At 52.7% G+C, this 12,109-nt stretch overlaps 1 protein-coding gene across 3 annotated transcripts; it reads right to left on the reverse strand.

Moving 5' to 3' along the window:
- Positions 1 to 57: 57 nt before the first annotated feature.
- Sytl1 (synaptotagmin-like 1) lies at positions 58 to 10,471 on the reverse strand. 3 transcript variants are annotated; one of them, NM_001399037.1, is given in 15 exon segments: positions 58 to 270; positions 449 to 654; positions 2,500 to 2,599; positions 2,697 to 2,775; positions 2,999 to 3,157; positions 3,473 to 3,569; positions 3,841 to 4,007; positions 4,106 to 4,219; positions 4,383 to 4,477; positions 4,723 to 4,795; positions 6,208 to 6,253; positions 6,329 to 6,401; positions 6,634 to 6,782; positions 8,081 to 8,309; positions 10,394 to 10,471. In NM_001399037.1, coding segments are annotated over 14 exon segments (1,689 nt in total). In that variant the 5' UTR covers positions 8,272 to 8,309; positions 10,394 to 10,471; the 3' UTR covers positions 58 to 130.
- Between the last annotated feature and the right edge of the window lie 1,638 nt (positions 10,472 to 12,109).

Below are 12,109 nucleotides of genomic sequence, written 5' to 3' on the forward strand. Positions count from 1 at the left end.
TCTTTCAAGCTAATGCCTTACCACCCAGACTTCATACCCAGTTGAGTAGGCAGCAGCTCTGTAAACAGACTTTATTGACTCTGGCGATGGGTGTGCTTCAGGTGGGGATCCACAGAGGGGTTTGACAAGGCTATGCCCTAGGGACCAGGTTGGTTCTGAGGGGCAGAAGGCCATCCACCCACTCACAGGGCTGCTCCAGGAGTGTCTGCCATAGCTGCTTCTCCTCAGGTGTGGAGTCCATCCAGGGCACCTGAAGCCCATAACTACTGCCTGGATGTGGGTGAGCCAAAGGGGAGGATACTGTTACCTTGGAGACCTCAGGTCCCAAGAACAGCTTTCTGGTCCCCGATTATGCATGGAGCTTAGGGAAGGGTAATGACATATCCAGGGTCACCCACTGAGCCCGTGTCTCCAAGCTTGGGTCCCCTCAAGGGCCTGCTCTGCTCACCAGTACCAAGGCTGAGACGCGTGCCCCCCAACTGTCGACTGGCCAGGGCCCCATGATCCCACAAGGAGAGCTCAGCACAGGCCTGGCGTAGGTCAGCAGGCCCAAAGCCATCATAAACCATGGTGTGGTTGAACACAGGGCTGAGACTTCGTCGAACCACTCTTGTGCGTTGGCGGCTGGCCCGACTGTCATCGGGCAGCACTGAGCTGTGACAGGGCAATAGACGAGGGCTAGGTTTGGCAATCCACACCCTAACACTCCCCACCTAAGCCAGGCAACATGTCATGTCCACGTTCCCTGGCCCCTGCCTGAGATCAGGTCTCTAGCCTTCTGTGTTCCGGTACCTTTACACCAATCTTTTCTTAAGGCTTCTTACTTGAAACTGATAACTCTTCCCAGGATTCCAGAGGGAAGTCTCTGAAATTCAATTCTGCTATTTTCTGGCCCAATAACTTTCACTATTCCCTGCCCACCCCTTTAGTTTCCAAAGCCTCAACCACTCCGCAGAATAAAATACTATTACTCTGATAAACAGTAACAGAATGGAAACCAGAACGAGTCTGAAATCAGAGTGGTCTACCTCCGTTTCACTCCTGGGAGGTGAGGTAACACCAGAAACACCCAGAAACGCTTTTAGAGGTTCTGCAAAGCTTACTTTGAAAACTGGGGGGCTGGGGTGTAGCTCAGTGGTAGAACTTTCTTTTCTTTTTGCTTAGGGTGCTTGAAGCATTGCAGTCAGTCTCCAGGACGTTAAAAGACGACTACAAGCACTAACCATTGAACCACAAGCTCAGAGCCAGGCTCCATCGCTTGTCCTTCCAAGAGTTCCATGGAGGGACCCTTGCGGTCTTTGCATCATAGTGCATAGTAGGTGCACAGCCTCCACAGAATGCAGCCTGTGCTGGCTAATGTTATATCAATTCGACACAAACTGGAGCAGTGGTCCTCAACCTCCCTAACGCTGCGGTCCCTTAATATAGCTCCTCAGAGCGTGGTGACACCCGATGGTGAAATAATTTTATTGCTACTTCATCACTGTGATTTTGCTACTGTTCTGAATTGTACTAATAATCTGATACTTGCAACCTATGGGTTGAGAACCACTTGACCTAGAGTCATCTGAGAGGAGGGAGTCCCAACAAAGAAAATGGCTCCATAAGATCACATGGGCAGGGGTTGGGGAATTAGCTCAGCGGTAGAGCACTTGCCTAGCAAGCGCAAGGCCCTGGGTTCGGTCCCCAGCTCCGAAAAAAAAAGAAAAAAAAAAAAAGATCACATGGGCAAGCCCTTAGAGCGTTTCCTTAACCTCTGATTGATGTGGGAGGGTCCAGTCCACTGTGGGTGGGGCCACCCCGGGCTGGAAATCTTGGAGTCTATAAGAAAGGCTAAGCAAGCCTTGAAGAGCAACCCATGAGGAGTAAGCCAGTAAGCAGCACTTCTCTATGGCTCTACATCAGTTCCTGCCTTCAGGTTCCTGCCCTATTTGAGTTCCTGTCCTGACTTCCTTCAGTTATAGACTACAGTGTGGAAATGTGAGTCAAACAAGCCCTTTCCCCCCACAACCTGCTTTTTGGTCATAGTGTTTCACCGAAGTAACAGAAACACTAACTGTATATAACCTCTTAGTTTCCCTGACTCCCAATTTTGTTGTTATTACACAAGGTCTCACCGTGTAGCGTTGACTGACCTGGAACTAGCTATGTAGACCAGGCTGGCCTGGAACTCAGAGAGACACACCTGCCTCTGCCTCCCCAGTGCTGGGATTAAAAATGCATGCCACCATGCCTCCCCTGAACTTGTATTTTATCTTGAGACAGGGTCTTGTGTATCCCATGACCTTGAACTGATGCTCCTGCCTCCGATCCTAGTTTAAGTAGGTTGTCAGGGATCAACCCAGAGCCTCTTGCAACAGTCCCAACCCCCAACTCCAACCCTCTGCCAGGCTGATCACTTCCGCCCCACTTAGGCTGACTGATCTTGGTTGGAGAGACAGGTTGGTCAGAGGACCAGAGCAGAAGGGACCAAGTGACTCATCTTAGGCCGCCTCTCACCATTGAATGTAGGTATCCAAGGATCCTGGCCGCAGTGGTACGAGGCCCTGAGCTTCCTTTATCCAGAAATGTAGCTCCCCACTTGGAGGCTGCCCTCCTCCTATGGGGATACTCCAGTTCAGACCACCCCTTCCCGGAACAGGTTTCCCACCTCCCAGGACCAGTCCAGCTTGACCTCTCGCTTGGCAGTCACTTACCCTCTGAGCCGGCAGGGATATACTTGAGGGACAGAGACAGCAGTCCACGGCTGGGGAGCTCGTCTGGAGATGTGGGAATCTGAAAAGGCCAGGAGTGGGTGTGTCAGGATTAAGTATGAGAAAGGTGTTGGGGACAGGGCCTCTACTGAGGAGCCCAATGGCTCTTCCCCAGGAAGAGGTGCCCTGGCTGGGGAACCTGGGCTAATGGTAAGAGTACCAGGCCAAGTGAGGCTCTGCAAAGCGAAGGGGTCTGGGTCTGGCGTGTAAAGAAGGAATATCTGTGACTGCACACCAGCCCTTACCCGAGGCTGCAGGGGGAGCCAGGTAGCCTCAGAGTCCCAGTTCCACGTGTCTAGGGGCACTTCCACCTCTCCCAGAAAGATGTTGCGACCCAGACTTTCACGGTGCCACACGGACAGGCTCAGCACGCGTCCTGGGAGATCGGCCTGCTGGACAGAGTGCTGGGGACAGGAGGTGAGTTTCAGTGGCCTGCCCTGGAGGCCCTGGAGTCGCTGTGGCTCACCTGTTGACTGGAGATGGTCTCCCCATGCTCTTTTCCCGGACGGAATCCCGATTCACCGTTAACTGGGGTCTCACTATCATCCTCTACCACAAATTGCTGGGCTTTGGATTGCGCGTCTTGTCATCCCTCCCACAGAACAAGGACTGGACCCATTAGGAAAATTAAATAACCCGACAGCCGCTGCCACTCACCCCACCGAAAAGGGTACCCCGTTCATTTGCAGGGATGGCAAAACCCTTGACGCCTCCCTCACCCGCAGAGTCTCGTTGAAGATCGGGTTCAGATTCCGTTTCTTCACCGATGTCTTGCGCTTGTTCTGCTTATCCGGGAGGAGGTAGCTTTTCACGTAGCTGGGCAAAGGACGTGAAGGCTGGAGGTAAGGAAGAGCCCTTCCAGAGCTGTATCCAGCTCTGGGGTCTTCCCCAGTCACTATCCAGAACATGCGGCATCCATGCGGATCCCATGCGGCATCCAACTTAAGACGCCTCCCAGTAATATTGTTGCGCCCGTTCTGAGGAGGAGGAAACTAAGGCCAAGGCAAGTTAAGTGGTAGACTGGGTGATGGAGCCCCCCAGCCCAGCCCCCGGCCTCCTGCAGCCCACCTCTGAGGTTGGCACTCACGGATCGGAGCGGCGACGCCGGGCAGCGGCCAGGCCCTGGCACTGGATCACTTGTACGCGCAGCTCGCCGGTGCCAGGCTCGTACCGCAGGGAGAAGAGCACAGAGCCGCGCACCTGCACCGGGCCCGCCTCCGCCTCCCCCGACAAGCTCTTCAGGCTGCCACTGAGCTGTGCGCGGGATGAGAGGAGGTCAGGGTCCCCACAAGGAAGCTTCCCACTATGAGATTTGCCTGGGTACCCCTCCCAGTCCTTCCCTAGTCCTTCACCGTAGAAGAATTGAGGCTCGACACAGAGGAACTGCTGCTGAGCATGCGGTCGAGAGAGGGGCCGAGCCCGGGGGTCTCTTCTCCATTCTCCAGGACCTTGGAGGTCGTCTTGATCTGGAGAGGGGAGAAGCGACAGGGGCACCCGCTACTTCTCTGGACCGTGCAGGAGTTGGAGGTGGGGGTGATTCACTGACGGGTCCCATTCCCAGAGCAGATACACTCTCAGTCTGGAATCCGCTCCCGGTCTTGAGAACAGCCACTGGCTACTCCCTCCTACCTGGGCTGGAGTTGGCCACGACTCCTGCTCCGCCTCCTGCTCAGGATCCAGTTCTGGGTCCGCTTCTGCCACCTGCACACCCCCTTGGCCAGGGGCTGGAGTGGGGTACAAGCTGCTGAGAGAGCCCCTCTCCCATGTGTCCCTAAGCAAACCTGGAGGGACTTGTTCCCAACTCTAATCACCTGTCAGCTTCAGGCCCCAGTGGTGACCTAGATTGTCCCTGAAGGCCAACCAGGGGGACCCAGGAAGACGAGGAAGGTGAGCATGATGGTTGGGGTCGTTAAAAATGGCCTCTGATACCCTCAACCGCCTAAGCTCCCCAGCACACCCTCCCGCTCACCTTCCTGGTCCTGGGGCTCCTCCTCCTGACTGGAAACCTTTGTGAGTACATATGGTGAGGAGAAATCAGGCTCCTGAAGAAAGCAGAGGTGAGAGGTCACAGTGGGGGTTAACAAGAAAAGGATCAAGGGTTATGCTGAGGTCAGAGGTCAAAGACTCCAGCCTGCTTACCTCCGAGTCCGAGTAGGGCTGCCCTCAGGGCTGGGCTAGCTACCAGCTGCAGGACCAGTCAAGCCTGTATCCCAAGGCCTGTCTCTCCTGCTGTGCCTGCCTGACTCCCAGGTTCAGGTGGTGGGGGCCATAACATGAGTCCCTGGCCTCAGCCTCACCCGCTTCAGTCCAACCACAATTTTTTTTTGGTAGTAAACTGACTTTGTACCCCGTGTGTAGCTGAGGATCAACTCCTGGTCCTCCTGTTTCTACCTCCTGAGTGTCAGGATCAAAGGTGTTCACCCATGCTGGGTCTATGCAGTGTTGGGGATCAAACCCAGAGCATCACACGTGTTAAGCAAGCACTCCATCAACTGAGCTACATCTTTTCTGTTTGGTTCTCAAGACAGGGTTTCCCTGTGTAGTCCCTGCTTTCTGAAACTCTAGAGTTGTTAAAAATTCGAGGCTGGCCTCAAGCTCACAGAGATCCTCCTGTCTCTGCCTCCCAAATGCGCCCACCACCAGGGTCCTGCATGCTTCCTTATTCTTTGGGGTTCTTGTTCGTTTGCTTTTAGATTTATTTCTCTCTTTTTTATTTTTTGGTTCTTTTTTTCGGAGCTGGGGACCGAACCCAGGGCCTTGCGCTTCCTAGGCAAGCGCTCTACCACTGAGCTAAATCCCCAACCCCTAGATTTATTTCTCTTATGTAAGTACAAACATAGTAAAATAGGGCATTGGATCCCATTACAGTGGTTGTGAGCCACCATGTGGTTGCTGGGAATTGAACTCAGGGCCTCTGGAAGAGCACTCAGTGCTCTTAATCCATGAGCTATTTCTCCAGTCCCTATATCCTCATTTTTTAAAAATATTTATTTTATGTATATGCATATACTATAGCTGTCCTCAGACACACCAGAAGAGGGCATCAGATCCCATTACAGATGATTGTGAGCCACCATGTGGTTGCTGGGACTTGAACTCAGAACCTCTGGAAGAGCAGTCAGTGTCCTTAACCACTGAGCCATCTCTCCAGCCCCTACATCCTCATTCTTAAGAGCTGGAATTACAAATTTTCTTTTTTTTTTTTTTTTGGAGCTGGGGACCGAACCCAGGGCCTTGCGCTTGCTAGGCAAGCGCTCTACCACTGAGCTAAATCCCCAACCCTGGAATTACAAATTTTCTTAGAAGCTAGGTGTAAGCCACAGGTTGGTCAAGAAGAAGCCCAGAGACAGAAGAGACTTGTCCAGGTCTCCTGGTCCCAGTTGTGGGGTTCATTCACCCCCATTTGGAACCATGGTGTGCTTGCTAGTAACTCAGCCAGTCCCTGGGTACTCACTTGGGTCTCAGTGTGTGTCTCTGGAGCAGCCACCTTGATGGAGACCCTGGAAGGAGGAAGCCAGAGTTTTCAAGGCTGGGTGACTGCCAGTCCCCCTCTCCTCTAGGAGCTTCCTCCTCACCTGGGCTCTGCCTCTTCTATGGTGTCTTCCCCAGCAGCCTCTCCATCACCATCGCTTCCCAGAGCCTGGTCCCCTGGGCTCAGGTGAGAGATTCTGTGAGCCTGCATTCTCAGGAAGCCCCAGACTGGCCATGACCCACAGGATAGATGCCCTTCCACCTCTTAGATCCCACAGACAGGCAGGGCCACTCAGACATTCAGTATGGAGGCAGCCAGGACTCGAACCCAGGGCCCAGTCCTGCCCATTTACAGTCTGTACCCTTGGCGTGCCAGGGCGTTCCCTCCCTGCCTCAGGTCTCCTCTCACCCTTAGAGCTCTTCTTCCTTCGGATAGAAGCCCGGACGAGGTCAGAACCAAAATGGGCATGGTGATGCCGCTGGGAGCGTGCTTCTTGGAACCAGTCCCCTGTCAGGATCTTTAGCTGCCAGGGGTCTGCCAGTGAGGCCCTAAGCTTGCTAGATGACAATAGAGGACACAGCTGTCACGACTCACCCAACCAACATCCCTGACACCTGCTCTGGACCAGAGACCAGGGAATCAACAGCAGATTACATTTGACCTTGTCCTGGAGTCACTGAAGCTACTAAGGAGACAGGATCCAGAATGGACAAGCACAGTGATGGGGTAAGAGTTCTGTAGGGATGAATCCAGGAAGACTCCCCAGAGGCACTTTTTATTTAAAGGATAAATTGGAATTCTCCAGGTTGAGAGGTGTAGTAATCGCTATTCATCAAGTGGTTATCGTGGGTCATGCCTGATCCTTTATTTTGCACATTACATGGAGCACCTATATGTTCCTATGTATGTGGTCACATGCATGTGAAGGTCAGAGGCTGAGAGTGTCCATCTTTCTCTAGTTCTCTCCATTCTGTATACTGAGGCAAGGTCTCTCTCTCACTTGAACCCCGAGCTCAGGGACTTGGTGAGTCTAGCTAGCCAGTGTGCCCCAGCAATCCCCTATCACCATCGTCAAAGTGCTGGGATTACGGGTGGGTCACCCTACCACCCTGGCATTGATGTGGGTGCTGGAGATCTGAACTCTATTTCTCTTTTTTTTCTTTCTTTTTTTTTTTTTTTCGGAGCTGGGGACCGAACCCAGGGCCTTGCACTTGCTAGGCAAGCGCTCTACCACTGAGCCAAATCCCCAACCCCCTGAACTCTATTTCTCAAGTCCATGCAGTGAGCGTTTTACCCACTGAACCATCTCTCTGCCCCCTTAGCTTATGTTTTAGCGGAGAAAGGGGAGCTTCAAGGTCAAAGTACCTGCCCAAGGTTACACACTGTCCCTAGACACTGCTTGTCACTATTGAGGTCCTCTGCCGCTGGCGAGAAGAAGTAAAGCCAAAAGTATTCAGGGATTAGGGAACACACTCGTGGGTATAGCAGGTTTACGTGTATCTGGGTGGGGCTTATAGGGAAATGGGGAGCCAGGGATCAATCAGGGAGATCTATGGACACAGTTAAAGGCTTTGGACACTGGGTTCTAAGAGCTGAGGGAGGGTCCAGAAGGGTACTTAAGGACAGGCAGGCAGTATCTGTCCACCAAAGTGTCCTGTCCCAAGGTGGTAGCCAGAGTGGAAAAACCCAGAGACAGGAAGGCTAAGGACTTGTTACAGGTTTGAGAGAAGTGATGAGCTCTGAGCTAGCCAAGGTCAATGGAGACCAAAGGGTAGCACAAAACCAACCAGACCCAATGGTCAGCATCCGAGGACCCGGGATCCCTTCCTTCTGGCTGATGGCTGTCCTGTCTCACCTGACCCGCCCTTCCTCCAGCTGGCATAGGTGGGCATCTCGTCTGAGGACATCAGAGATGGCCTCCTGTTCCTCCTCTGTCAAGAAGCTGAGGTCCAGCAATCCCTCAGCTTCAGGTCCTGGTCCATGTGCCATGGGGAGGGAGGGCAGGGCCCGAAGCCTCTCCTGAGATGGGTGGCCTCTCTGGGGCATCAGCTGGGGTTGCGCCCCAGTTGGGCATATGTAGCCTCCTGCAGATAGACCAAGAACTGATCAGTGTCTCTCAAATGCACAGCACACACTGGAACCAGCTGCCGGTTGTCTCTCAAGCGTATACTCAAGTAATAGGGATTCGAAGGAAGGCCAGGTCAAGGTGAGGTGGGTGTAAGTGATGCACTCTGAGATATCTATATCTGTATCTGTATCTGTATCTGTATCTGTATCTGTATCTGTATCTGTATATCTATCTATCTATCTATCTATCTATCTATCTATCTATCTATCTATCTATCTATCTATCTATGTGCACATGCTCCTAAGGATGAATTATAGAGTATCGCAAGACAGTAAACACTGCATGGTCATATGGGTACACTGATACCTGGACAAAGACAGTTACATGCACACACATTTCCCATGAAGAAACTATGCATGCACACACATACATACACACACACATGCACACACATATGCACACACATATGCACATGCACACACACATATGCACATGCACACACATATGCACATGCACACACACACACATGCACACACACACACACACATGCACACACACACACACCATGAAGGGACTATGCACACATGGCCAGAGACCTGTACCCAAGAGCTGTGCACAGTAATTCTTAAACCTGCACACAGTATGCCCACTCACCTACAAGAATAAGTCCATACATATTCACAGATCTCTCTGGCTTTCCTCACACACTACCTGTCTAACCTGCTGCGAACTACTGCGAACTGAGGACGGCCCATTCCCCTCAGAGCTGATATTTTACACCCAACATAACCTGAGTCTTAATGAAATGCAAAAATATACTTGCATAAACATGTGAATGCTTGCAGTCTTCTCCTCCTGTTTATCCCCTACCCAGGCTGCCTCTGCCCTTGCTTCCCTCCACCCAGCACTGGCCCATTTGGCCTTCCTGTTTGAGGCAACCTCCTCCCCAACCCTCACCCCAACTTCCTCCCCCCAACTCCCACAGCACCCAATTCCACTGAGGCCACCTGCCTGAGATTCCCCACCATCAGCCCTGTGGTTATAAAAGAGCTTCTGAGCCCCTCGGGTCTAACCCCAGGGTTCCCCAACCTCCAAACTTGGCTAGAAGCCTCAGTTGGCAAAACAGCTCATGCCCGGGAACCATAGGCACTCCGGAAGGAAAACATGGCCAGCTGAGAGGGGCATGTGGACGTGGCAAGGGACCAGCATTCAGTAGTGGCCCTGGCCTGGGTCCACTGGTCTCTCTCAGCTGGGGTTGAAACGAGAGGAGGGCAGCTCAGGGGCAGGTCCTGGCTTGTGTCTGTCTCCTGCCTCTGTCTCCTCCCAGCTGAGTCAGTATCCAGGCATAGCAAGCAGGAAAGCTTCCTCTCCAACCCTGCTGTCCCTCCGGGGGTTTCTGCATCTCTCTATCTACATAGCCCTGGGCCGGATACCTGTCTACTAACAGTGACTTTCTCTGAACTACTGTACTTAAGGTGCTGGTATCAAGCCAGCTTGGACTTTTCTGTGGTGGGGTGTTTGAGCATCGCTGTGTCCCGTTGTCCTGGGGTAATAGTAGACATGTCTTCTGCAAGCATCTGTCCCTGAGTGCTGTGTTGCTTTACGATACTACAGTGTCTTACAGGAGCGTTGCTGGTGTGGGCAGTGACTTTCTGGGAGACAGCGTCCTGTGGGTGTGTTGTGCATTTCTTCCTGTGTGGTCGGCCAGCCTAGGCTCGGTTGCGGTGTGTACTTTAGTACCCCGGGGACCACCAGATGTGTTTGTGAGTGAAGGTGGAGGACATTTGGTAAGAACTGTGCCTGACTTAGCTTTACAGGTTTGTCTGGTCTGGGCCATGGGCCTACAAGGCCAGGATCTCTCAAGTTCTATTTCTTTCAGAGGCAGATCAAGCACCACGTGTTCCCTGCTGTGGACTAACACTGTGAGACACAGACCTTTTAGTGATAGAAAGTGTCATCTACCTGGCTAGGCCAAAGTCATAATCTTGCTTGCACCTTCCATCCCCCAACCCCAACCCCCACCCCAAACTCCTGAGGTACCAGAATGTGCCCAGGACACCAGGTGGCAGTGCCTGTCCCTTAGACCACTGGACGTGTTACCTGTAAGGGTCCAGTAGGGAGGACAACTTCAAAGGCAACTCCAGCTCTCCAGGAAGGCAGTTCAGAGACTACAAAAGCAGTGGGGAGAAAGCTGACTCGCCCAGCAGCTGCTGCCCCAGCCCTGAGGAGGTGGTGGAGGAGGAGGAGACACCTCAGCAGAGCCTGGTGCAAAACCGGGCCTGGACTGCAGCTCCCCAGAGTGCACTAGGTGTGCCCACAGCAGCTGTCAGACAACCCAAGGCCAGTTTTGTGGGCCCCCGTGGTTGGGCCCAAGCTGTACTGTATGTACCAGACTTACCCAGTAATTAAAGCAAACCTCACCCTCAGGGCTAGCTCAGGGCCTTGATGGGTCCATCTGTGGAATGGGTAGCAGACCCACTCTGCCACAGGGAGTTGATAGAAAATTGCTTTGAAAGCAAAGTTAGAAACTTTTCTAAGAACTGTGGTAACGGAAAGATTGTAGAGTTGCCACAAGGCAACCTTGGACGGGGCCCAGATCCAGCACTGTGTGATCTTGAGCAGCTTTCACAACCTCTGATCTGAGCAGTAATTTCCTTTCACGCAAACTGGGGAGTAGAAGCCCGAGAGAGGCATAGGTGCCTAGGACAGCTGGCATGTGGTAGCGGGTGACCTCTCTCTGATAGACCACTGCTCACAGCCACTCTGGCCCCTCTGACCATCCATGTTCACCGACAGACAGCTCTTTGTCTCACTTGTCACCTGCCCTGGATTCCACTGACAGCTGAGGATCCTACACCCTCACTGTTCAGTACCGCGTCTTCCTCAGGAGAACCTGATTTGGGTCTTAGAGTGCACGGATTTTGGGACCATAATCTTCTGTAGCCATCTATGGCTGGTCTTAGGCACTGAATGCGTCCTCCAAGGCATCAGCCTCTGGAACTGGAGTTACAGATGATCGCGAGCCACCATGTGGGCGTTTGGGACCCCAAGTCCTCTGCAAAAGTAACAGGTGCTTTTAGGTGCTGAGTCATCTGTTCAGCACCCTCCTCCTGGCCCCCGATAGGGTTTCTCTGGGTAGCCTTGGCTCTCCTGGAACTTGCTTAGTAGATCAGGCTGGCCTCCAACCCAAGAGTCCACCTTTGCCTCCCAAGTGCTGGGATTAAAGGTGTGCGCCGCCAGCCCCCTAGCCTTCAGCCCGTTTTTGAAATAACTTTTGGCACTTTATCTGTGTGCGTACTGTGATGTGCATATGGAGGTCAGAGGACCTTGCAGGAATCAATTCTCTTCCACTTTTAGTTCTAGGGGCTGAACTCAGCTTATCAGTCTTGGTGGTTAAGTGCCTCACCCTCTGCGCCATGCATGTTGTTGGCCCTCGAGCTCGTTTGCTTAAAAATGTTTATTTTGTATATGGGTGTTTTGCCTACTGGGCATTAGATGTGTGCCTGGTGCCTAGGGAGGCCAGAAGAGGCCACTGGATCCCTTGAACCGGAGTTCTAGATGGGATGAGGTGCCCTGTGGGAGCTGGGAATCGGACCTGCGACCTCTGGAAGAGCATCCAACCTTTTGCTCGACTGCTGAGTCATTTACTCAGCCCCAAGCCTTTGTTGACTCCCCATGGCCTGGAAGAACAGTCTGGGCTCACACCCTCTGAGCTGTCCCCCCAACTCCCACTTGTTTTAGTCTGTCTCATTTTCAGCTTCCTTTTCCTCATCTAAATTGGTTAATAAATCATTTTAGGCTGGGTAGTGGCGGCAC

The sequence above is a fragment of the Rattus norvegicus genome, chromosome 5, assembly GCF_021556685.1.
Source record: "Rattus norvegicus strain SHRSP/BbbUtx chromosome 5, alternate assembly SHRSP_T2T, whole genome shotgun sequence".
NCBI lineage: Eukaryota > Metazoa > Chordata > Mammalia > Rodentia > Muridae > Rattus > Rattus norvegicus.